This window comes from Mauremys reevesii, linkage group 15 (assembly GCF_016161935.1).
Source record: "Mauremys reevesii isolate NIE-2019 linkage group 15, ASM1616193v1, whole genome shotgun sequence".
Lineage (NCBI taxonomy): Eukaryota > Metazoa > Chordata > Testudines > Geoemydidae > Mauremys > Mauremys reevesii.
Window position 1 is genome coordinate 869188 of NC_052637.1, and position 26253 is coordinate 895440.

General features: G+C 51.0%; 1 protein-coding gene and 1 pseudogene across 1 annotated transcript; one reads left to right on the forward strand and one right to left on the reverse strand.

Moving 5' to 3' along the window:
- Nucleotides 1–218: 218 nt before the first annotated feature.
- On the reverse strand, nt 219–6767 carry LOC120384053 (acetylcholinesterase-like). Its single transcript, XM_039502376.1, has 3 exons — nt 5269–6767; nt 1332–1498; nt 219–445 (listed from the first exon to the last, which is right to left on the reverse strand). Exons 1-3 carry the CDS (start codon nt 6762–6764, stop codon nt 411–413), a joined length of 1698 nt encoding a protein of 565 aa, XP_039358310.1. The 5' UTR covers nt 6765–6767; the 3' UTR covers nt 219–410.
- Nucleotides 6768–15547: 8780 nt separating this feature from the next.
- LOC120384052 lies at nt 15548–26189 on the forward strand (annotated as a pseudogene).
- Nucleotides 26190–26253: the final 64 nt, after the last annotated feature.

Genomic DNA, 26253 nt, shown 5'->3' on the forward strand with positions numbered 1-26253 from the left:
AGTTGGTTAGACCGGGGAGGCTGGAGTCAGGACTCCTGGGTTCCATATCTTTGGGTGCAGTGTGATGTCTGCATTTTGTCATTTGCCTCTTCAAACACCAGAGCAGCATTTACCCCCTATGTAATCTTTGTTCCCCATTAACTCAACACAACTCCCATCGTGCCAACACTCTCTCTGTCTCCTGCTCAGGAGCAGCTGGTCAACCTCACACACCAGGGTTCTGTCTCCAGACTGAATATGCTTTAATGCACTGGGGATGGAGGAATTGCTGAGGGAGGGTCAATCCGTGGATTCCCAGCTGGTTCATTAGCAGGATCCTCGTTAATGAATTGCAGGCACTAACAGGAACTGGAGGCTCTTGTCTGCAGGGAGGGTTCCCCCCCTTCAGGGGATTGTAATTGCTCAGCTCTTCATTCACGGCCCCCCAGGCTGGGCACGTCGGCTCCTGTGGGACACACAATGAGTGGGGTTAACAGCAGCGGGGATGAGTTCAGACTATGCGGGGGTTGGTCTAAACAGGAGGGAAAACCAGGGAAAACCAGGTGCTGCACAGGCTCAGTATGGGATGCTCAGCCCTTATGATCAGTGGTAATCTCTGTGCACTAGGGGGCGCTTTTCTGCAAAGAGCGGCATGGGGGGGGTCAGGCGAAGGACGTCCCCCCACATTTAGTGCCCCCCCCAGTGCTGTATTCTACCAGTAGGGGATGCTATTCTGCTGGAGTTCCCGTGTTTCCCAGCATCCGTTACCCCAGAGTCCAACATGCAAGGGTCTGTTCTGCCTCCCATAAGAGGGCCCCTGGCATACAGGATTCCCAGTGGCTATTGGATTCTCCTTGAATCCCCATCTTACACAGTTACACAGCAGCAGCATCCCTCCCCAGAGCCAGCTGCACGTCATTCTTTCATTGCCGCCTTTCTCTTCTGTGTCATTACAGGCCACTTACCCTCAGCCCACAGTGTCCTTGATCCTTCCCTCAATCCCCACTCACCCTACTGGGAATCCCTCTGTCTGAGCTCATGCCTCCTCCCCTGAAATGGGAGCTACACGGGGAGACCTTGGAGAGGAAACATGGGTGTCATCCTCCGACCCAGAGGGGCTGAGCAACAGAAGATGGGGTAGAACCTGAGGCTGCCCCACAGCCGATGGGGTCTGGAGTTCCCAGGATATGCAAGTTCTACCCCAGACAGGAGAGTGGAGCATCTCTAGGAGACCAGAAGAGCCCATGGAAATGGGAATGTGAGCCTGGATCTTTTGCTTCTAGAGGGGAGCCTTCTCCAATCCAGCCCAAGAGTGGCTGAGAGGGATGGGGAGAGACAGGGCTGATGCTCACCTGGGGCCTTTGGTTTCTCTGACAGCAGTGATGCCAAGAATTCACAGCGCGAGGCAGATGATGCCGTCTCAGGTTTGGGCGGCTTCAGGGCGATGCGCTCAAAGTTCTCCTTTGCGGGGTCGTAGGCGGGCCACTGCTTCTCGCTGCCCTCCCCCACCATGGGTTTCCTGCATGGAAAATGAACATGCCCCACTGAGGTTAGTACCGTGGCTTGGTGGGGACAGGAATGTGCCCCACCTGGCGTCTAACATCCCGGATGCAGGGGTGATTATGAGCGAACTTGAAAAGTTTGGCCTCTTTCCAAAATGGCTGCCATCCCATGTTGTTGCAAATGAGAGTGAAGCCAGAGGCTGCCCTCAGTTAAGAAGGGTGGTGCCTCCCGCTCTTTTCACATAGGGTGATGCTACAGGTTGCCCTTCATGGCCACTTTATTCCCTTGTTCTCCATGAGATTGAAGCCACAGGCCGCCCTGAGTAATAATGGCTGCCATTGGGCTGAGACTCTTTGTAAAATGAGATTTCCCCTAGGGAAGATGGCCACTGTTTTCCATTGTTTGCAATGGGACTGAAGCCAGGCTTCCCTCAGAGAAGATGGGCATCCTTAGTGCTCACAGACAGGAAAGGCCAGTGTGGGGAGCAGAGCAACATACGCGGTGGGGGGGGGGGCATGGGTACAGTGATGAGCTACCAAAATCTTAACAACGGGTTCCCTATAAAAAGTTCTGATTTAAGGGATGTGCGACAGCATGTATTTTTGTACCAATAGGGTTACCATACGTCCATATTTTCCCAGGAGGTGATTAAGAACCGAAAAGCCTGACATGTCCAGGAAAATACAGATGTATTTTAACCCTACCTAAAGTTCTTTTTTAAAAAGATGGGGCTGAACTAGAAATGAGCTCCGTTTCACATGTGTGGGTGGTGATCAGGGACAGTCTCAATTTTTGGGTCTTTTTCTTATATAGGCTCCTATTACCCCTCACCCCCGTCCCGATTTTTCACACTTGCTGTCTGGTCACTCTAGGGTGTGCACATGTGTGGGTCCCAGCTGCTCCCTGCCCCCCCCCCCATTAAAGCAGGTGTGCAGGGTTACTGCCCTGGGAACTGCAGGGCACCAGTGGATGTGGGGCTGGCTGCAGATAGGGGCGTGGGGCAGGGCTAGCTGGAGGCAGGGAGTGACACGGGCTGGCTGTGGGCAGGTGATGCAGACGGGCGGGCTGTGGGCAGAGGCTGGCTGCAGGCAGGGGGTGGCTGTGGCAGGGGCTGCAGGCAGAGGCTGGCTGCGGGCAGAGGGTGGCTGTGGCAAGGGCTGGCTGCGGGCAGAGGGCGGCTGTGGGCAGGGGCTGGCTGCGGGTGGCTGTGGGCAGGGGCTGGCTGGGGGCAGGGGCTGGCTGCGGGCAGAGGGTGGCTGTGGGCTGGGGCTGGCTGTGGGTGGCTGTGGGCAGGGGGTGGGGCAGGGGGCGGCTGTGGGCAGGGGCTGGCTGGGGGCAGGGCCTGGCTGCGGGTGGCTGTGGGCAGGGGCTGGCTGCGGGCAGGGGCTGGCTGCGGGCAGAGGGTGGCTGTGGGCTGGGGCTGGCTGTGGGTGGCTGGGGGCAGGGGGGTGGCTGTGGCAGGGAAGGCGGGGGAGGGGCGCAGACACTCACACGGGGGGAGGGGCTGGGAGCAGCAGGAGGCAGCTGGGGACTCACCAGGCAGCAGCAGCCGGAGCCCCAGGGCCAGAGCTCCAAAGAGCAGGAGCAGCAACAGGGCCAGGAGGCAGCTCACATGGCTCTCGCAGCGCAGCGCCCCCCGGCGGCCGGGAGGAGGAATTACAGGCTTCCCAGGCAGAGCCCATCAAAGCTTCTCTCGCAGGGAAGCTAGTTAACAAGCGGTTCTAAAACCGCTTCTAAATTTAACAACGGGTTCGTGCGAACTGGTGCGAACCGGCTCCAGCTCACCCCTGCATGGATAGGGAATGTGGGGGCATAGATAGGAGGATCTGAACTGGGAGGGAGTGTCAAGTTTTGCTCTTACTCAAGATGGTGTCTCTCACTTGTCCTTTTCAACTAGGATGCTGCCCTTGCAAAAAATCACCTCCATATCTCACTGTGATCAAGGAGATTGAAGCCACAAGCTGCCCTGAGTCAGCTGCCATTTGCCTACAGCCCTTGCACATGGCAGCCAGGTTGTTCCTAGGAAAGATGGCCACCACCTGCCATTGTTCTTAAGGAGGCAGAAGCCACAGGCTGCCCTCAAGGAAGATGGCTACCTTTCCCCCTGGTTTCCAAAGGGACAGAAGCCAATGACTACCCTCAGTTAAGATGGCCTCCCTGAACATGAAGACGGGCAACTAGCAGGGATGTTGCCTGTAGGAAAGATGTTGGAGGCAGCCTGCTGGTAGCTGTAATTTACAGACCTCCCAGATGCTCCATGCAGTTCCCAAAGCTGCACAGTCAGGGATTTCCCCATGTTTGATGGTCGCAGTTGTAGTAAGAGGAGGCCCTAAGATATAAACCTTGGTATCAGAGGCCCGGTATGAGGCCTGAGGCCTGAACTAAAGTAATGGTCAAGACTTTGCTAACATAAAGCAAAGTTAAGCTGTGAGCCAGAGGCAGGCCCTGCTCACAGAAGCTGGCAAGGAAAGGGCTGATACGTACCTAAAAGGTACTAAACATTCACATACTTGCACATTCCACACAGATAACAAGGAACAGGCTGGCCCATCCCAATGACAGGGGCAAAAGGGTAATATGATGGATAGAGTTGTTTCGATCGAACCAACATGTACAAGGTGAGAGGCGGCACCTTACTACATAGAGGGGTTGTACCGTGCTACGTGGAAAGGTTGCACCTCATACGTCAGGAGTGATGTGTAACTTGTTTGTATCTGTGTATAAGAATGCATTCCTAAGGCGGTGTCTTTGTCCAGCCGAGGGGGCAGTGGAAACTCCCACCACTGACTGAGCTGAGTCCATTGCCAAGAGGCACTTTCTCGTAGTATGCCCTGAGTTAGGCTAAGAAACCTACAGGGAACTGCCACTGTGTCCAAGGTCGCAATAAACCTAGTCGACGTGAATTTGCATCTTACTGGACTCTGTGGTTATTGGGGGTTCTCGTCGGGTCTGCTGTGTCAGCTATCTGCAGAGCTGGGGCAGCACACAGAGGGAACTCAAGCACGCAGCCGAGTGATATCAACAAGGAGAAAGCAGAGCACCACACCGGTACAACTCTGACAACACGTCGGATTGGGACCAGAATGGGGAATATTAAAGAGGGTTCTTTTGGGGGTTTGCTTGCTTATTTTTGTTGCAAGGGAGCATGTCTTTTTATCTATGCCGTACTGTATGCTTAACAGTTACATTGCCACAGTTTTCTTAAGCAGAGATGTGAAAAAACCACCCCCCTGACCGTCACAGCTATGCTGACCTAGCCCGTAGGGTAGCTGTATTATGCCTATGGAAAGATGCTTTTGTCAATGTAGCTCCTGTTTTTTGGGAAGATGATGCTTCCCAGCTACTGGAGCAACCCCGTTTGCTGCTGCAGGCTATATCGACATGATGAGCTGATGTAGCCAGGCCTGAATAGTGTTTGCAGCATAAACCTCCCCTGAGTTTGTGTGGCAGGGCTGGGAAAGGGCAGGCAGAGCTTTGAGATCATTCACTACTAGCTGAAAACCTTGTTTCCTTGGGTGTGTTCGCAGGGCCAGTGACATGCTGATGAGGGAAGAAGGGAATTATCCCTAACCTGGAACCAGGGGGCTGAGATTTTACCTCCCTGAAGTAAGTTCAGCTCTGGGTCAGGTGGTTCACCCAAATAGATTATCTGTTTTTCAGAGACTCCTTCTTTGCCATGGCTTTGAGCCAGGAGTTCCTGGATGTGGAGGACAATTGGCCAAAGAGTTACATCTGCTCTCATGGTCTGGATCGGGGAGACAAGAGGATTGTGGGGGATTCCCTTACCCGCTCCAGGCGTACACCGCAAGGTAATGCATCACCCTGTGGCTGAGCGCTACCTCAGCCTCTGTGTAATTGGATCCTACAACAGATGCCAGGGTCCCGAACACGTAGGGAATCTCAGAGCCGTGTGGCACCCCCATCCATTCAGGTATAGACAAGCCGCTGCTACGGTGGGCGAAGTGGTAGGTGTACACAGGATTTCCAGCCTCTGCCTCTTGCCTTGCCACCTCCAGTATCGGGCACACAATGATATAGTCACCAGCGATCTGTTCCATGGCCCATCGGTACCGTGCCTCTCCCTGCTCCTCCCCCTCCTGGATGTACCACTGTGCCATAGCTTGGATAGCCTCGTCTGGCACCCCTGGCACTATCAGCCTCACCACCTGCAGCAGCTCCTCCCAGCCGATGGAGCTGGCATTTTCCAGGTTGAGGCTAGAGGCAGCAAAGTATACTATGTAGGAGCCTTCGTTGGTGTTGAAACCAACCCCGACAGGTATCCGCTGGCCGTGCTCAGCCTGCAGGAGTCTTGGTGGTGTATCAGGGAGAAAATCCCCATCTGGTGTCGGCACAAAGGGCAGCCTCAATTGCTTCTTGTGGTTCAAGATGGAGAACTCGTGTTTGGAGAACTCACCAGGTTCCTTCCCTTGCAGGCAGCCCACCAGGGCTGTGCTGTTACCATCGGGGCAGCCCAGCAGCTGGCCCAGCCTCTGGCCTCTCTCCTGGGCCTCTTCAAGTGAAATCCAAGCCCAGGGTACGTTCGGGGCTCCGTTCTGCAGCGCAGCACGAGTGAAGAGGGGCCGGCTCCCCGGGGAGAGGAGGTGGAAGCCGACTGATGCAGCCCCAGCGTCCTGGCCGAAAAGGAGGAAACGGGCTGGGTCCCCTCCGAAGGCGGCTGCGTTGCCCCGCAGCCAGCGCAGCGCCAGGCGCTGGTCCCACAGGCCGGCGTTCCCTGGGGCGGCTGGGGGCAGAGACAGGAAACCCAGCGCCCCCAGCCGGTAGTTCATGGAGGCCACGATCACGTTCTCGGTGGCGGCTAAGAAGCGCCCGTCATAGACATCGAGGGAGGCTGCCCCTGCGAAGAACGCCCCGCCGTGGATCCAGATGAGTATGGGGGCCGTCCCGTTAGGCTGGGGATGGGGCACCCAGACATTGAGGAAGAGGCAGTCCTCAGACTGTGGCATTTTGGATGACCAGACATCAGCCTGAGGGTAACCAGGGAGTGCAGGCTGGTGGCAGGTGTTGCCGAAGTTGGTGGTCTCCAGGACTTGGCTCCAGGGCTGGTGAGGAAGTGATTTCTGGAAGCGCAAGGCCCCCACGGGGGGCTCGGCATAGGGGATGCCCAGGAAGGCTGTGACTGTGCCAGAGCCGTCCGGGAGGCGCTTGCCCCGGATAGGGCCGCTGGTGGTGAGCACCACGGTGCCATCGTCATCGGAGCCAGAGCTGGGGCCCGTCAGGGAGAGGAGGAGCAGGCAGGGGAGTGCGGGGAGGAGTCCCAGCATTGCGGCAGCTGTAAGGGAAACCCCCCCCCCCACAGGGAGTTACAGGGAACGGGATCTGAGGCCTTTCTCCTCTAGGGGGAGCTGGGTCCCATCCAGTCCCAGCTGCCTAATTACCATCAGAAGGGAGCTCCGTACTTCAGACTAGATCCCAGTTAGGAAATAGAGCCCCTTGGTGTGTACCACTCATTCTCTGGCTCCCTGCTCAACTTCCAGATTGGCATCAACCATGACGCTAGCTCGGGGAGGGGAGGGGAGTCTAATGGGTTAGAGCAGGGGGGGCTGGGAGTCTGGACTCCTGGGTTCTAATCTCAGGTCTGAGAATGGGGTCTGTGGAAAGGGTAGTACCTATTGGGTTTCCGGGAAGTGGGTGGGCGGAAGTTAACAGATCCCGCCCCCCAGCCTAAGGGATGGATAGGGAGTGCATGGAGAAGGAGGTGAGGGGAAAAGTGCAGCCAGAAGCGAAGCAGGATATTGGTGAGGAGCCGATATAGGGGCTGCAACCGGGCGCACTCTAAGTAAACGTGCGCCACGGTCTCCCTCCCGCCGCAGAAGGGGCAGGTGTCTGGGGCAGGGGTAAACCGCGCCAAGTACACGCCCGTGCTCACGGCCCCATGAAGGAGCCGCCAACTGATATCCCCAGCAGGCCTCGGGACCAGGGGAGAGTATAGGCTGGCCCAAGATGGGTAATTACCTAGAGTGATCCCAATTCCAGCTGCTTTTCTACCTCATTCCCTCCCTTTGCCCCTCTGTCCCTAGCTCGCCAGTGGCACAGACTCACCTGCCCTTCTCCTTGGTGCAATTGCGGCTTTGTGGCTTTCTCTGTGTCTCTCAGCTCAGCACAAAGGCGAATGGGGGATGCTGGGGAAACGGGAAGCCTCCAATGCTGAGAATAACAGCCAGGAAGCAGCCACTGGGGCTTATTTATCCTCAAATCTGTGTCCTCATTGGACTCTGCAAACACAAAGGGGGGTGGGATCTGTGCCAGCCAGGTGGGTCTGGAGCCAAGGGGTTTGGAAACAGAGACTCAGTTGGGTAAACAGCGTGAGAGTTCTAGGGATGCAGGTGCCCTGATCCCTGAATTGCAGCCAACTCTGGGGTAGGTCATCTGGGCACTTGGAAGTGAATGGGGAATTCATGTCCAAAGAAAAGAGAAGTGGATTTTAGAGGAAGGGGCAGAATGGAATAACTCCAGGGGATGATTGGAGAGTTGCCTGGGTTTCTATCCCTCCAATGAGGGAAAGTGCTAGGGGATATGCAGTGAGAAGTGAGAGTTGGTTATTTCAAATGTGAAAAGCAGCATACCCTGCAGCTCAGCACCCCAGCGGAGTATTTCAGACAGCTCCAGCTGCAAGAGGTGGTCCTGGGGGAATTCTGCCCAGAATTCATGTGCCATGCAAAAAGAATTCTGCAGAAAATACATTCTGTTGCAGTTATGTCTTTCAGCCACCAGTGGCTGCGGTGGCACCAGAACAGAGAGCAGCCACTCCCGGGCCAGCCCCAGGTGTGGATAGGGAAGAGAAGGGGTTGCTTTCTTCACAGGGCCATGCTGGTAGGGCCAGGTTGGAAGGCACGGGATATGGCGGGGGCGGGGGCTGGACAGTGAGGGGCACATGAGGCTTCTGGGGGGGTCACAGAGTGGGGTTCGTAAGTGCTAGTGGGGAACAGATTGGGGGGTCTGAATTGGAGTGGGGGTGCAGGGACACATGGGGGCAGGGGGCAGAGAGGGGCTGAGGGGGAGTGCAGGGCAAGCTGAGGACAGGGGCAGGAGGGTGCAGGGACACATGGAGGAAGGGGTGACTGAGTGGAGGTAGAAGAACATACAGGGGGCGGGGGTAGGTCCACTTGGGGACAGGGGCAGAGGTGCCTGATTGAATGAGAGAGGCTATGGGTCAGCCAGGGTCTGCCTGGGGGAGGATCCCTAACAATCCCTCCCCGCCCCAAACCTTTTCTAGACTTCTCCCACCCACACCCAGCAACCCTCCACGTTCACACCCAGGTTCCTTCCCAGCAATTACTTCCCTCTCCCTCTGACCTCCGTGACCCCGACTCCCCCAAGCCTTTGCACTGGTTCTGAGGGGGCTGAGAAATACATCTCTGTATTGTAGTGTAAATGAATTATTACTCCGAGTTGTTTATTAATATGCCTAGTAAGGAATAGATTTGTCAGAAAACACTTCCTGAATCTTTTTAGTTGTCTGTATTGCTACAGACATACTTGGCGTCAGGTATTTTGAAAGAAATTACCAAAATAGTTGAAACAGGTGTGATTATATTGTGTTATTTTGCCAAGTAAAATATGCATGATTTCGCAGAATTTTAAAATATTTTCAGAGTAGCAGCCGTGTTAGTCTGTATCCGCAAAAAAAACAGGAGTACTTGTGGCACCTTAAAGACTAACAAATTTATTGTAGCATGAGCTTTCGTGAGCTAAAGCTCACTTCTTCGGATGCATAGAATGGAACACACAGACAGGAGATATTTATACATACAGAGAACATGAAAAGGTGGATACCAACAGGCAGAGTCTAATCAATTGAGATGAGCTATCGTTAGCAGGAGGAAAAAACTTTTGAAGTGATAATTAAGATGGCCCATAGAAGGTGTGATGAGAACTAAACATAGGAAAATACAATCAATTGGTGTAATGACCCAACCATTCCCAGTCTTTATTTAGACCACAGTTAATGGTATCTAGTTTGCATATTAATTCAAGTTCAGCAGTCTCTCTTTGGAGTCTGTTTTTGAAGTTTTTTTGTTGCAAAATTGCCACCTTCAAGTCTGTCACTGAGTGGTTAGGAAGGTTGAAGTGTTCTCCCACTGGTTTTTGAATGTTATGATTCCTGATGTCAGATTTGTGTCCATTTATTCTTTTGCGTAGAGACTGTCCGGTTTGGCCAATGTACATGGCAGAGGGGCATTGCTGGCACATGATGGCATATATCACGTTGGTAGATGTGCAGGTGTAGGCCCCTGATGGTGTGTCTGATGTGATTAGGTCCTGTGATGGTGTCACTTGAATGGATATGTGGACAGAGCTGGCATCGGGCTTTATTGCAAGGATAGGTTCCTGGGTTAGTGTTTATGTTGTATGGTGTGCGGTTGCTGGTGAGTATTTGCTTCAGGTTGGGAGGCTGTCTATAAGCAAGGACTGGCCTGTCTCCCAAGATCTGTGAGAGTGAGGGATCATCTTTAAGGATAGGTTGTAAATCTTTGATGATGCGCTGGAGAGGTTTTAGTTGGGGGCTGTAGGTGATGGCTAGTGGTGTTCTGTTATTTTCTTTTTTAGGCCTAATCACATCAGACACACCATCAGGGGCTCGTACACCTGCACATCTACCAACGTGATATATGCCATCATGTGCCAGCAATGCCCCTCTGCCATGTACATTGGCCAAACCGGACAGTCTCTACGCAAAAGAATAAATGGACACAAATCTGACATCAGGAATCATAACATTCAAAAACCAGTGGGAGAACACTTCAACCTTCCTAACCACTCAGTGACAGACTTGAAGGTGGCAATTTTGCAACAAAAAAACTTCAAAAACAGACTCCAAAGAGAGACTGCTGAACTTGAATTAATATGCAAACTAGATACCATTAACTGTGGTCTAAATAAAGACTGGGAATGGTTGGGTCATTACACCAATTGATTCTATTTCCCTATGTTTAGTTCTCCTCACACCTTCTATGGGCCATCTTAATTATCACTTCAAAAGTTTTTTCCTCCTGCTAACGATAGCTCATCTCAATTGATTAGACTCTGCCTGTTGGTATTTCCACCTTTTCATGTTCTCTGTATGTATAAATATCTCCTGTCTGTGTGTTCCATTCTATGCATCCGAAGAAGTGAGCTTTAGCTCACGAAAGCTCATGCTACAATAAATTTGTTAGTCTTTAAGGTGCCACAAGTACTCCTGTTTTTTTTGCAGAATTTTAAAATATTTTGTACTGAATTGTTAGTTTTCTGGTGCAGAATTTTTATTTTTTGGTGCAGAATTCCCCAAGAGTAAAGGGGAGAGCGCCCCCTAGTGAGCCCCCCACTCACTGCAGCACAGTGCCCCCAACACCATGCTAGGGTATTGGCGTTAGCACTGACTTCGAGGGGAGATCACCTCCTACTGAGCCCTGCTCCCTACCACCTAGTGCCTCCTAGGACCAGGCTGGGACATCTGGGTCTGCATTGACTGCAAAGAGAGAGGACTCCCTATTGAGTGTCCCCATTCCCTCTGAACAGCGCCCCCTAGTGCCCTGCTGGGTCATGGAGAACAACACCGACTTCTCTGGGGACAGCACCCCTCCGCGTAGCATCTGCAGACTTTTGGAGGTTTCCTTTTGAAATCCTGCCCATGCTGCAACCTTCTTAGCTTGTGAGATGCCAGTTCTGACAACATGTGGTTGGATTATGATCATTATTGACAGCTCTGGAAATGTTCGTTCCTCTTGGGGGATGGGTCTGAAATTGCCCTAGGGTTCCTCGGTTCCTTCTCATAGTCACGCAGCAATAGGGTTTTGTTATTTCTAGTTGCCACGGTTGGTCACAGTTGACCTAAGTTGCGTGAGTTACAAATAACGTTGAGCGCATATTACTTAGTCTTGGCAAAACTCAGTGTTTCTTTCTTTGTCAGTTTGAGTGATATTTTTCATGTTCATTTTAAGCCCTTTCTTCAACTTTTATTCATTTAAACTTTAGGGAAAGGTGGGGATGGGTCAGATGGTTATTTAATGTCAGGTTAGATCGAAAAAAGCCTAAGTTAACGTTTTATAAACTGTTACAACCCAAATTGCTAACATCACATCTCAAAAGATACAAAGTAAATAGCTTTGAACAAGCAGGATTTTCCTTACTTTGCCCATCTGTATATTTCAATTATTACCGATGGAAATATTTTTGGTCACTTTGTGCATGCTTAGTGAAATCAACGTTTAGCAACTTTTATCGACATATTTGAACCCTTCCAAGCCTAATATCACTGCAGTACCTTGAGGATAGATATCTGGGGTGACAACTGGGAAAGGGAACTTCTGCTGGGGGGGAATCGGCAGTGCTCTGGGATGGGGGGAGCCCAGAGCTGGGATAGCAGGGACATGGAGGGGAGGGGGACAAGATTGAGGGGAATTGGCAGAGCTGTGGGGAATGGAGGGAACTGAGGGATGTGAGGGGATAGCAGGGGGCTGCGGGTTTGGAGTGAGTAGATATTGGGTGAGTTGTTTCCTTGGGCGAATTTATTTTATCCCCATCCCTTTTCCTGAGAAAAGGTTAAAAAAATATGGGGCATTTTTATTCTTGAGAAGTGAAGACTGAGGGGGAACCCGATAACAGTCTTCCAATATGGTCAAGAGGACGGTGACCAATTGTTCTCCATGTCCACTGAAGGTAGGACAAGGAGTAATGGGCTTAATCTGCAGCAAGGGTGTTTAGGTTAGATAATAGGAAAAACTTTCCAACTCTAGGAGTAGTTAAGCTCTGGAAGGTTTCCAAAGGCGGCCTGGAGTCCCTATCTTTGGAAGTTTTTAAAATTAAGTTGAACAAATACCTGTCAGGAATGGTTTAGGTTCAGTTGGTCCTGCCACGGTGCAGGGGCCTGCACTTGATGACTTCTCAAGGTCCCTTCCTGCCCCACAATTTGGGTTGTAACAGTTTATAAAACGTTCACTTAGTCTTTTTTGATGTAAACTGACATTCAGATCTGACCCGTCCCCACCTTTCCCTAAAGTTTAAATAAATAAAAGTTGAAGAAAGGGCTTAAAATGAACATGAAAAATATCACTCAAACTGATAAAGAAAGAAACACTGAGTTTTGCCAAGACTAAGTAACGTGCACTCAATGTTCTTTGTGACTCACGCAACTTAGGTCAACTGTGACCAACCGTGGCAACTAGAAATAACAAAACCCTATTGCTGCGTGACTATGAGAAGGAACCGAGGAACCCTAGGGCAATTTCAGACCCATCCCCCAAGAGGAACGAACATTTCCAGAGCTGTCAATAATGATCATAATCCAACCACATGTTGTCAGAACTGGCATCTCACAAGCTAAGAAGGTTGCAGCATGGGCAGGATTTCAAAAGGAAACCTCCAAAAGTCTGCAGATGCTACGCGGAGGGGTGCTGTCCCCAGAGAAGTTGGTGTTGTTCTCCATGACCCAGCAGGGCACTAGGGGGCGCTGTTCAGAGGGAATGGGGACACTCAATAGGGAGTCCTCTCTCTTTGCAGTCAATGCAGACCCAGATGTCCCAGCCTGGTCCTAGGAGGCACTAGGTGGTAGGGAGCAGGGCTCAGTAGGAGGTGATCTCCCCTCGAAGTCAGTGCTAACGCCAATACCCTAGCATGGTGTTGGGGGCACTGTGCTGCAGTGAGTGGGGGGCTCACTAGGGGGCGCTCTCCCCTTTACTCTTGGGGAATTCTGCACCAAAAAATAAAAATTCTGCACCAGAAAACTAACAATTCAGTACAAAATATTTTAAAATTCTGCAAAATCATGCATATTTTACTTGGCAAAATAACACAATATAATCACACCTGTTTCAACTATTTTGGTAATTTCTTTCAAAATACCTGACGCCAAGTATGTCTGTAGCAATACAGACAACTAAAAAGATTCAGGAAGTGTTTTCTGACAAATCTATTCCTTACTAGGCATATTAATAAACAACTCGGAGTAATAATTCATTTACACTACAATACAGAGATGTATTTCTCAGCCCCCTCAGAACCAGTGCAAAGGCTTGGGGGAGTCGGGGTCACGGAGGTCAGAGGGAGAGGGAAGTAATTGCTGGGAAGGAACCTGGGTGTGAACGTGGAGGGTTGCTGGGTGTGGGTGGGAGAAGTCTAGAAAAGGTTTGGGGCGGGGAGGGATTGTTAGGGATCCTCCCCCAGGCAGACCCTGGCTGACCCATAGCCTCTCTCATTCAATCAGGCACCTCTGCCCCTGTCCCCAAGTGGACCTACCCCCGCCCCCTGTATGTTCTTCTACCTCCACTCAGTCACCCCTTCCTCCATGTGTCCCTGCACCCTCCTGCCCCTGTCCTCAGCTTGCCCTGCACTCCCCCTCAGCCCCTCTCTGCCCCCTGCCCCCATGTGTCCCTGCACCCCCACTCCAATTCAGACCCCCCAATCTGTTCCCCCACTAGCACTTACGAACCCCACTCTGTGACCCCCCCAGAAGCCTCACGTGCCCCTCACTGTCCACCACCCCCCGCCATATCCCGTGCCTTCCAACCTGGCCCTACCAGCATGGCCCTGTGAAGAAAGCAACCCCTTCTCTTCCCTATCCACAGCTGGGGCTGGCCCGGGAGTGGCTGCTCTCTGTTCTGGTGCCACCGCAGCCCCTGGTGGCTGAAAGACATAACTGCAACAGAATGTATTTTCTGCAGAATTCTTTTTGCATGGCACATGAATTCTGGGCAGAATTCCCTCAGGACCACCTCTTGCAGCTGGAGCTGTCTGAAATACCCCGCTGGGGTGCTGAGCTGCAGGGTATGCTGCTTTTCACATTTGAAATAACCAACTCTCACTTCTCACTGCATATCCCCTAGCACTTTCCCTCATTGGAGGGATAGAACCCCAGGCAACTGTCCAATCATCCCCTGGAGTTATTCCATTCTGCCCCTTCCTCTAAAATCCACTTCTCTTTTCTTTGGACATGAATTCCCCATTCACTTCCAAGTGCCCAGATGACCTACCCCAGAGTTGGCTGCAATTCAGGGATCAGGGCACCTGCATCCCTAGAACTCTCACGCTGTTTACCCAACTGAGTCTCTGTTTCCAAACCCCTTGGCTCCAGACCCACCTGGCTGGCACAGATCTCACCCCCCTTTGTGTTTGCAGAGTCCAATGAGGACACAGATTTGAGGATAAATAAGCCCCAGTGGCTGCTTCCTGGCTGTTATTCTCAGCATTGGAGGCTTCCCGTTTCCCCAGCATCCCCCATTCGCCTTTGTGCTGAGCTGAGAGACACAGAGAAAGCCACAAAGCCGCAATTGCACCAAGGAGAAGGGCAGGTGAGTCTGTGCCACTGGCGAGCTAGGGACAGAGGGGCAAAGGGAGGGAAGGAGGTAGAAGAGCAGCTGGAATTGGGATCACTCTAGGTAATTACCCATCTTGGGCCAGCCTATACTCTCCCCTGGTCCTGAGGCCCGCTGGGGATATCAGTTGGGGGCTCCTTCATGGGGCCGTGAGCACGGGCGTGTATTTGGCGCGGTTTACCCCTGCCCCAGACACCTGCCCCTTCTGCGGCGGGAGGGAGACCGTGGCGCACGTTTACTTAGAGTGCGCCCGGTTGCAGCCCCTATATCGGCTCCTCACCAATATCCTGCTTCGTTTCTGGCTGCACTTTTCCCCCCAGCTCCTTCTCCATGCACTCCCTATCCATCCCTTAGGCTGGGGGGCGGGATCTGTTAACTTCCGCCCACCCACTTCCCGGAAACCCAATAGGTACTACCCTTTCCACAGACCCCATTCTCAGACCTGAGATTAGAACCCAGGAGTCCAGACTCCCAGCCCCCCCTGCTCTAACCCATTAGACTCCACTCCCCTCCCCGAGCTAGCGTCATGGTTGATGCCAATCTGGAAGTTGAGCAGGGAGCCAGAGAATGAGTGGTACACACCAAGGGGCTCTATTTCCTAACTGGGATCTAGTCTGAAGTACGGAGCTCCCTTCTGATGGTAATTAGGTGGCTGGGACTGGATGGGACCCAGCTCCCCCTAGAGGAGAAAGGCCTCGGATCCTGTTCCCTGTAACTCCCTGTGGGCTGGGGGGGGTTCCCTTACAGCTGCCGCAATGCTGGGACTCCTCCCCTCACTCCCCTGCCTGCTCCTCCTCTCCCTGACAGGCCCCAGCTCTGGCTCCGATGACAATGGCACCGTGGTGCTCACCACCAGCGGCCCCATACGGGGCAAGCGCCTACATGCCGGCTCTGGCACAGTGACGGCCTTCCTGGGCATCCCCTACACTAAGCCCCCCGTGGGGGCCTTGCGCTTCCGGAAACCGCTTCCCCACCAGCCCTGGAGCCAAGTCCTGGAGACCACCAACTTCGGCAACACCTGCCACCAACCTCCGCTCCCTGGTTACCCTCAGGCTGATGTCTGGACATCCAAAATACCACAGTCTGAGGATGCCTCTTCCTCAATGTCTGGGTGCCCCATCCCCAGCCTAATGTGATGGCCCCCATTTTCGTCTGGATCCACGGCGGGGGGTTCTTCACAGGGGCAGCCTCCCTCGATGTCTATGATGGGCGCTTCTTAGCCGACACTGAGAACGTGATCGTGGCCTCCATGAACTACCGGCTGGGGGCGCTGGGTTTCCTGTCTCTGCCCCCGGCCGTCCCAGGGAACGCCGGCCTGTGGGACCAGCGCCTGGCACTGCGCTGGCTGCAGGACAACGCAGGCGCCTTCAGAGGGGACCCAGCCCGTTTCCTCCTTTTCGGCCAGGACGCTGGGGCTGTGTCAGTCGGCTTCCACCTCCTCTCCCCGGGGAGCCGGCCCCTCTTCACTCGCGCCGGATTTCAGAGTGGAGCCCCGAACGGACCCTGGGCTTGGATTTCACTTGAAGAGGCCCAGGAGAGAGGCCAGAGGTTGGGCCAGCTGCTGGGCTGCACCGATGGTAACAGCACAGCCCTGGTGAGCTGCCTGCAGGGGAAGGAACCCGGTGAGTTCTCCAAACACGAGTTCTCCATCTTGAACCACAAGAAGCAACTGAGGCTGCCCTTTGTGCCGACACCAGATGGGGATTTTCTCCCTGATACACCACCAAGACTCCTGCAGGCTGAGCACGGCCAGCGGATACCTGTCGGGGTTGGTTTCAACACCAACGAAGGCTCCTACATATTATACTTTGCTGCCTCTAGCCTCAACCTGGAAAACGCCAGCTCCATCGGCTGGGAGGAGCTGCTACAGGTGGTGAGGCTGATAGTGCCAGGGGTGCCAGACGAGGCCATCCAAGCTATGGCACAGTGGTACATCCAGGAGGGGGAGGAGCAGGGAGAGGCACGGTACCGATGGGCCATGGAACAGATCGCTGGTGACTATGTCGTTGTGTGCCCGATACTGAAGATGGTAAGGCAAGAGGCAGAGGCAGAGGCTGGAAATCCTGTGTGCACCTACCACTTCGCCCACCGTAGCAGCGGCTTGTCCATACCTGAATGGGTGGGGGTGCCACAGGGCTCTGAGATTCCCTACTAGTTCGGGACCCTGGCATCTGTTGTAGGATCCAATTACACAGAGGCTGAGGTAGCGCTCAGCCACAGGGTGATGCATTACCTTGCGGTGTACGCCTGGAGCGGGTAAGGGAATCCCCCACAATTCTCTTGTCTCCTCGATCCAGACCATGAGAGCAGCTGTAACTCTTTGTCCAAATGTCCGCCACATCCAGGATCCGCCAGCTCAAAGCCATGGCAAAGAAGGGGTCTCTGAAAAACAGATAATCTATTTGGGTGAACCCCGTGACCCAGAGCTGAACTTACTTCAGGGAGGTAAAATCTCAGCCCCCTGGTTCCAGGTTAGGGATAATTCCCTTCTTCCCACATCAGGATGTCACTGGTCTTATGAACACACCCAAGGTAACAAGGTTTTCAGCTAGTAGTGAATGATCTCAAAGTTCTGCCTGCCCTTTCCCAGCCCTGCCACACAAACTCAGGGGAGGTTTATGCTACAAACACTATTCAGGCCTGGCTACATCAGCTCATCATGTCGATATAGCCTGCAGCAGCAAACAGGGTTGCTCCAGTAGCTGGGAAGCATCATCTTCCCAAAAAACAGGAGCTACATTGACAAAAGCATCTTTCCATCGGCATAACTACAGCTACCCTACAGGCTAGGTCAGCATAGCTGTGACAGTCAGGGGGGTGGTTTTTTCACATCTCTGCTTAAGAAAACTGTGGCAATGTAACTGTTAAGCATACAGTAGGGCATAGATAAAAAGACATGCTCCCTTGCAACAAAAATAAGCAAGCAAACCTGCAAAAGAACCCTCTTCAATATTCCCCATTCTGGTCCCAATCATCCAGCATGGGCTAATTTCTTCCCAGATTAGGGAAGGCAGCTGTGGAAAAACAAAAAAACATAATATACCACAGATGGAAGAAAGGAGACGTTTATATTAATGAGTATAAATCAGACATTAGGAATTGTAGAAAATTGATAAGGGAAGCAAAGAGGCACATGAAGAACTCTATGGCCAGCAGCATTTAGGACAATAAGAAGGAGTTCTTTGACGATATTAGGAACAAAAAGAATCCTTACAATAGAATTGGTCCATTATGAAATGGAAATGGTAATGCAGAAAAGGCTAAATCTGGGGAAAAAACAAATGATGTAGAAATGATGCACAAATGATGTAGTCTCATTCTATGATAATGATAACACTCTTTCCATTCCACTAGTATCTCTGGAAGCTTTTAAAGAGAAGCTACTAAAGTTAGACACTTTTAAATCAACAGGTCCAGATAATTTATATCCAAATGTTTGGAAAGAGCTGGCTGAGGTACTCACTGGCCTCTTAACACTGATTTTCAGTATATCATGGCGCATTGGGGAAGATCCAGAAGATTGGAAGAAAGCTAATGTCATGCCAATTTATAAGAAAGTTAAATGGGATCACCTGGGTAATTATAGGGTGTTGATAAATTGGAAAGGGTTCAGAGGTAGGATGACCAGATGTCAAAACTGAAATATTGAGATGTGGGAGGGAGGGGGGAGCCTGTGCGCAGGAGCCTTTGCTTGTTTGTCCAGTGTCCCGGCCTAACATCGGTCGGGACGCAGGACAAACAAGCAAATATCGGGACAGTCCTGATAAAATCGGGACGTCTGGTCATCCTATCCAGAGAAGAGCCACAAGAATGTCTCAGGGATTAGAAACCTTGCCTTACAGCGATAGACTTAAGGATCTCAATCTATGTAGCTTAACTAAGAGAAGGTTAAGGGGCCTATAAATACCTACCCGGGGACCAAATCTTTAATAACTGGTCTTCAGTCTGGCAGAGAAAGGTCTGACATGATCTAAAGGTGGGGAGTCAAAGCAAGATCAATTCAGACTTCAAATAAGGTATAAATGTTTGACAGTTAGAGTAATTAATGATTGGAACAGTTTTCTAAGGGTCGTGGCAGATTCTCCATCACTGATGATTTTAAAATTAAGTTTGAATCTTTTTATGTAAGATCTGCTCTAGGAATTGTTTGGGGGAACAACTGTGGCCCGTGTTATACGGCAGGTTCTACTAGATGATCACAATGGTCTCTTCTGGTCCTGGACTCCAGGGAGGGCCACCCCCATGTGTTTGGACACATACCCTGTTCACATCCCTGCTAGTTGCCCGTCTTCATGTTCAGGGAGGCCATCTTAACTGAGGGTAGTCATTGGCTTCTGCCTCCTTAAGAACAATGGCAGGTGGTGTCCATCTTTCCTAGGAACAACCTGGCTTCCATGCGCAAGGGCTGTAGGCAAATGGCAGCTGACTCAGGGCAGCTGGTGGCTTCAATCACCTTGATCACAGTGAGATATGGTGGTCATTTTTTGTAAGGGCAGCATCCTAGTAGAAAGGATAAGTGAGAGACGCCATCTTAAGTAAGAGCAAAACTTGACACTCCCTCCCAGTTCAGATCCTCCTATCCAAGCCCCCACATTCCCTATCCATGCCCCCCCCCCCGCATGTTGCTCTGCTCCCCACACTGGCCTTTCCTGTCTGTGAGCACTAAGCATGCCCATCTTCTCTGAAGCCTGGCTTCAGTCCCATTGCAAACAATGGAAAACAGTGGCCATCTTCCCTAGGGGAAATCTCATTTTACAAAGAGTCTCAGCCCAATGGCAGCCATTATTACTCAGGGCGGCCTGTGGCTTCAATCTCATGGAGAACAATGGAATAAAGTGGCCATGTTTATAAAGGGCAACCTGTAGCATCACCCCCCTATGAAAAGACTGGGAGGCACCACCCTTCTTAACTGAGGGCAGCCTCTGGCTTCACTCTCATTTGCAACAACAAGGGATGGCAGCCATTTTGGAAAGAGGCCAAACTTTTCAAGTTGGCTCATAATCACCCCTGCATCCGGGATGTTAGACGCCAGGTGGGGCACATTCCTGTCCCCACCAAGCCACAGTACTAACCTCAGTGGGGCATGTTCATTTTCCATGCAGGAAACCCATGGTGGGGGAGGGCAGCGAGAAGCAGTGGCCCGCCTACGACCCCGCAAAGGAGAACTTTGAGCGCATCGCCCTGAAGCCGCCCAAACCTGTGACGGCATCATCCGCCTCGCGCTGTGAATTCTTGGCATCACTGCTGTCAGAGAAACCAAAGGCCCCAGGTGAGCATCAGCGGGATGAGAGGATGACGGCCCTAGAGGGGAAAGGCCCTGTCTCTCCCCCACCCCTCAGCCACCCTTGGGCTGGACTGGAGAAGGCTCCCCTCTAGAAGCAAAAGATCCAGGCTCATATTCCCATTTCCATGGGCTCTTCTGGTCTCCTAGAGATGCTCCATTCTCCTGTCTGAGGTACAACTTGCATATCCTGGGAACTCCAGATCCCATCGGCTGTGGTTCTACCCCATCTTCTGGTGATCAGCCCCTCTGGGTCGGAGGATGACACCCATGTTTCCTCTCCAAGGTCTCCCCGTGTAGCTCCCATTTCAGGGGAGGAGGCATGAGCTCAGACAGAGGGATTCCCAGTAGGGTGAGTGGGGATTGAGGGAAGGATCAAGAACACTGTGGGCTGAGGGTAAGTGGCCTGTAATGACACAGAAGAGAAAGGCGGCAATGAAAGAATGACGTGCAGCTGGCTCTGGGGAGGGATGCAGCTGCTGTGTAACTGTGTAAGACGGGGATTCAAGGAGAATCCAATAACCACTGGGAATCCTGTATGCCAGGGGGCCTCTTATGGGAGGCAGAACAGACCCTTGCATGTTGGACTCTGGGGTAACGGATGCTGGGAAACATGGGAACTCCAGCATGTGGAAGCAGGGAAAGAATTAACAAGGATTTGAAGGGGATTTTAATGCATGTCTGTCAGTTAGCAAGAGTTAGGCTAGCTGTAACCCTAATGATGTGAGACTTGTAGAAGCAAGGATAGTGTGAGGTGAGAGGAAAAGAACTGTGTAAAAAGTTATTATGACCTTGTACTGATAACCAAATATGCAGGCTTGCGTCTTCTTGGAGTGAGACAAATAAGATAGCAGAAAGGCTTATGTATAAACAAAATGTAGTTGTTGCTCATTATTGTCTGTATTATTGCTAGTTATTGTCTGTAACAAAGGTATAAAGGCTTGCTGTAATTGTTTACCAGTTGAGAGACCTGTCCGGGACTGGGGCGACCCTGTGTCCTAGGGCACTCCCTCCCTCTATTGTAATTACTAGAGAAAGAATAAAGTATTTGATTTTGCTGCACCCAAAGAAAAAGCGAGAACTGAGTTTTTCTCCGACAATTTGGGGGCTCGTCCGGGATGGCAACGCCCACGGACCCACAGACGGCTACTACGGATCGTTCCCCTTCGAACCCCATGGCGCCACAATAGAGGTAAGAGACCTTTTGAAATCTCTATTGGGGTGTCGGAGGAGGACTGTCTGTGGGGACGTCTGTCTCTGTTGGGCTCACGCCATCTGAACTTATTGACTGTGCAGCAAGATCAGATGCAGAGTGGTATTGGGGAAAGGCCCCAAAAAGGTTAGTTTATAGCAGTATTGGGAACTGCTGAGTTGGCCAACAAGGTAAATGCATAGGTAAATGCATAAGGTAATGCATAGGTAAATGCATTAGAATGCACCGGTGCTGAGGGTTTTTTTTACCGCCTCAAGAGGGGTTGTCATACCGCCTCATGGTATTGGTCCGGACCAGGTAAAGATGCATCGTGGTAAAAATAAATAAATAAATAAATAAAAAAGAGGCCTTGGTGTGTGTGTGTGTGTGTGTGTACACCAGTGTGAGTGACTGTTACCGGAAGACGCCCAGAGTACCCTGTGAAGCGAAAGCTCGTGACCAGGACTACTCTAACGCAAGCCCGGTAACTAGTGGATCTTTAGGAGATCCGACCCACGGTGGGCTGACTCGGCCTGGCATAGTCCGGCGAGGAAGCTACCTGGGTCTAGGAGTGTGTGAACCCACCTTCCCTCCCCTTTCCCTTCCGTGTGGGCTACTGACAGTCTGATCATCTCACTGGATGCAATCAGAGTAAGCGGCGCCGTCTCCCAGAGACTAGCCGACGCTCTTTGCTGAAGGGAGGTGTAGGAGAGTCGTGGTCATCCTCGTTAGTCTCTCCTGAGTGAGTACCCTGTAGGGAGAGATCCTCAGTTTATGATCCACTAGCGCAGACAGGGCACCCCCCCTGTTTGTGTGATTGGAAAATGGGGGAGGGACAATCTAAACTTTCCACCTTACCCCCTAAGGGTACCCCAGCATATTACATGTACGTACATTATGGTCCTAAAACCTGCAGGTATTTAAATGATTGGAATCTGTACATGCGTGAAAATTCATTTAAACAATACCCATTAGAAGGTACCTTTGAGTTAGATAAACTTACATACCTCAGAGGTACCCTTACTTCTCAAGCCTCTTATGTGCAGTGGGAGCAGTTTATGTATTGGTGGGAGGAAGCAACAAAGAGACTCCATGAGTCTTGGGTGCGGAGTCTAAAGGACTCCCAGGAAAAATTAAAAACTGAAGTACAGGATTTGAAACTTAAATGTAAGACATCCAAATGTCTTCCTGCTCGAGCAAATCCCTCTGCTTCTCTTTATCCCCAATTAGTTAAGGCTGAAAGTGAGGAGGAGACTGCTGAGGACATAGTGGATTTTTTTAGCAGCATTCCACAGCCGCAGCCAGTACCTCCCACTGCCCCCCCTACTCAGGCTATGCCGGCGGTGGTAATATCGCCGCCGCAAGTATCAACTGCACAAATTGTTCATTCGCCTTCTTCGGAAGAATTCTCTTCTTCACTACTGAGTGATTCTGATCTTCCCAGTAGCCCAATCAACCCTGGTTCTGCTGATAACAATGCCCGCTACTTTCTTAGAAGCACGGCACAGACACTCCAGGCTCCTTTGAGAGACTTGCCTGGAGCTGGAGCTGTAGGGGGTTAGTTAAGGTGCATGCCCCTTGGACACCTGGAGATCTTAGAAACTTGGTAAAAGAATTTCCTAAAATCAGGGAGGAGCCAGAAAAGTTTAGAGAAGAGCTCCAAACAGTGATTCAGTGCTATAATCCATCTTGGGCAGATATTAATCAACTTTTGCGAGCGGTACTGCCAGCTGAAGTTCAACAACGGTTTATCAGACAGGTAGCTTGGCCTGATACCGACCCTGGAATTGAGCGTGAATTGACAAAGGCTAACAGACGTTAGGTGCCACAGGATTCTTTGCTGCTTCTACAGAACCAGACTAACACAGCTACCCCTCTGATACTTGACAAAGGCTAGGAACCGTCTCTTAACCTCTATTACGGAGGTTTGTCCTAAGAAAACAGATTGGACAAAAATTACTAACTGTAAACAGAACAAAGGAGAGTCCCCTGCTGATTATCTAGATAGACTGACAAAGGTCTTTGAACAGCATTCGGGAATTGCTAATCCAGCTGAAAATTCCAGAGAAGCGGTAGGAGCTGCTTTTGTTCAGGGACTCTTACCAAAAGTTCAGCAACCATTAAGAACTATTTGTATTGGCTGGCAAACTAAACCCCTTTCAGAATTGGTGACAGTTGCCAATCATTGTACAGCTTGCATAGAGCAGAAAAAAGAAAATACTGAAACAAAACTTATGGGTTTGCAATTACAAACTTATCAAAACAGGGGCCGTGGGGGAATAAAACGAGGACGAGGTCGTGGGCGAGGTATGGGAAGGGGTCCCTCGTATCCTGCCCAGAATCCTGCCCCGACTGGGAGCACTGCATGCCACTTTTGTGGTCAGGAGGGACACTGGAGAAATGAGTGTCCAAACCGACTATTTCAAAACCCTCCTCTGTTCCCAAATCCTGAAGCGCCTACTTTTTCCCCACAGAATACCCCTTACTAGGACAGCCTGAGGGAACGTAACTACATCATGAATCCTTTAATTCCTATTAATCAGGAAGGCCCATATGTTAAATGTAAAATTGCAGGAAAATCTGTTACTTGTCTTGTGGATACCGGAGCTAGTAAGTCTGCTTTAAGATCCTCAGAGTTTCCCTCTGTTCCTTTGTCAGCGTTGTCTGTTAATGCTGTAGGCATTTCAAACTGTCCTATTTTGCATCCTGTCACAAAACCCCTTGCTGTTTTGCTAGGGCCCCTCGCTGATGAGCACGTGTTTTTGCTCAGCCCCTCCTCTCCCGTGAATTTGCTGGGAAGGGATCTGTTGTGTAAATTAGGTTGTACCATTTATTGTACACCAGATGGCGTATTCTTACAAGTTCCTGATGAGAATACTACTGGTGTTGGCCACACTCCATATAGCAGAGCCAACAAAATCAAAGATACATCTCAGCCCTGACCTTGTGCATTTGTTATCACAAGTGCCCCCCCATCTCTGGTCTCGTCATGCAAATGAAGTGGGACAGATTAGGACAGCCGAGCTGGTTAAAATTCTTATTGACCCTGCTAAAACTTTGCCAAGGGTTCCACAATACCCACTGCGTCCTGAAGCAGAGGAAGGAATAGCTCCAGTCATAGAGTCTTTATTACAACAGGGTATTATTGTTCCCACGATTAGTTCTTGTAATACTCCTATCTTTCCTGTAAAGAAGCCAGGAAAGAACACCTATCGGTTTGTTCAAGACCTCCGCGCAATTAACGCTGTTGTTTTACCTTCTTTTCCTGTGGTTCCAAATCCAGCTACAATTCTTTCTTGTATTCCACCGTCAGCCACTTATTTTACTGTTGTGGATTTGTGTTCAGCTTTTTTTTCTATTCCCATTCACCCAGATAGTCAGTATTTGTTTGCCTTCACTTACAAAGGATGTCAGTATACCTGGACCAGATTACCCCAAGGGTATACTGAGTCTCCATCCCTGTTTTCCCAGATCCTAAAGAAGGATCTGGATGATGTGGTTTTCCCCGGTAAATCAGTGCTTATACAGTATGTGGATGACCTTTTGCTGGCATCTTTCTTTTTTGAATCTTGTAAAACTGATACTTTGACACTTTTAACTGCTTTAGCTGCCAAAGGTCACAAAGCATCCCAGGAAAAACTCCAACTGTGTCAACCCAAGGTTCATTATCTTGGTCATGATATTTCTCATGGCACGCGTCATTTGTCAAATTCTCGTATTTCAGCTATTTTAAATATGCCTAGGCCTGGTACTATTTCTCAAATGCGTACTTTTCTGGGCATGACTGGATACTGCAGACAGTGGATTTTAGGTTATGCAACAGTGATTAAACCCTTACAAGATCTGACTAAGTCAGGTACCCCTGAGCCACTTCCTTGGCCCCCAGAGGCTGAGAGAGCTTTTGTTGCTATCAAACAGAGACTATCCAGCGCACCGGCTCTGGGGCTTCCTGACTATACTAAACCCTTTACTCTTTTCTGTCATGAGCGTAATGGGTTTGCTTTGGCTGTACTAACGCAAAAGCACGGAGACAAACACCGTCCCATTGCTTATTACAGTACTACCCTAGACGCTGTGGCAGTTGGATTTCCCCCTTGTCTTCGGGCTGTGGCTGCAGCAGCCCTTTCGGTTCAGGTATCTGAATCTATTGTTTTAGGATCTCCTTTGATTGTTGCTGTTCCTCATGCTGTGGCTGCACTTTTGTTAAAATCTAAGACACAGCATTTATCCACTTCTCGTCTTACAAAATATGAGCTCGTTTTGCTATCTTCATCTCACATTACTTTGGCTCGTGGCCCTGTTCTTAATCCGGCCTCTTTGTTGCCTGGGCCTGAAGACGGAGAACCACATGATTGTGTGTTTGTAACATCTGTCCTTACTCGTCCTAGAGATGATTTACTAGATGTGCCTTTGCAAAATCCTGATCTCCTTTATTTTGTGGATGGCTCCGACAAGCAGAACAGCGTCCCCTACTGGTAGAATACAGCACTGGGTGGCACTAAATGTGGGGGGACGGCCTTCACCTGACCCCCCCCTCGCATGCCGCTCTTTGCAGAAAAGTGCCCCCTAGTGCACAGAGATTACCACTGATCATAAGGGCTGAGCATCCCATACTGAGCCTGTGCAGCACCTGGTTTTCCCTGCAGGTCTCCTCTCCTGTTTACAAATAGACCAACCCCCGCATAGTCTGAACTCATCCCGCTGCTGTTAACCCCACTCATTGTGTGTCCCACAGGAGCAGACGTGCCCAGCCTGGGGGGCCGTGAATGAAGAGCTGAGCAATTACAATCCCCTGAAGGGGGGGAGCCCTCCCTGCAGACAAGAGCATCCAGTTCCTGTTAGTGCCTGCAATTCATTAACGAGGATCCTGCTAATGAACCAGCTGGGAATCCACGGATTGACCCTCCCTCAGCAATTCCTCCATCCCCAATGCATTAAAGCATATTCAGTCTGGAGACAGAACCCTGGTGTGTGAGGTTGACCAGCTG

Coding starts and splice junctions, on each gene's coding strand:
- LOC120384053 (XM_039502376.1), bottom strand. CDS start 6,764: ATGCTGGGACTCCTCCCCGCACTCCCCTGCCTGCTCCTCCTCTCCCTG. Junction 1,499..5,268: donor GCGGTGTACGCCTGGAGCGG/GTAAGGGAATCC, acceptor TTTTCCATGCAG/GAAACCCATGGTGGGGGAGG. Junction 446..1,331: donor AGAGAAACCAAAGGCCCCAG/GTGAGCATCAGC, acceptor TGTGTCCCACAG/GAGCCGACGTGCCCAGCCTG.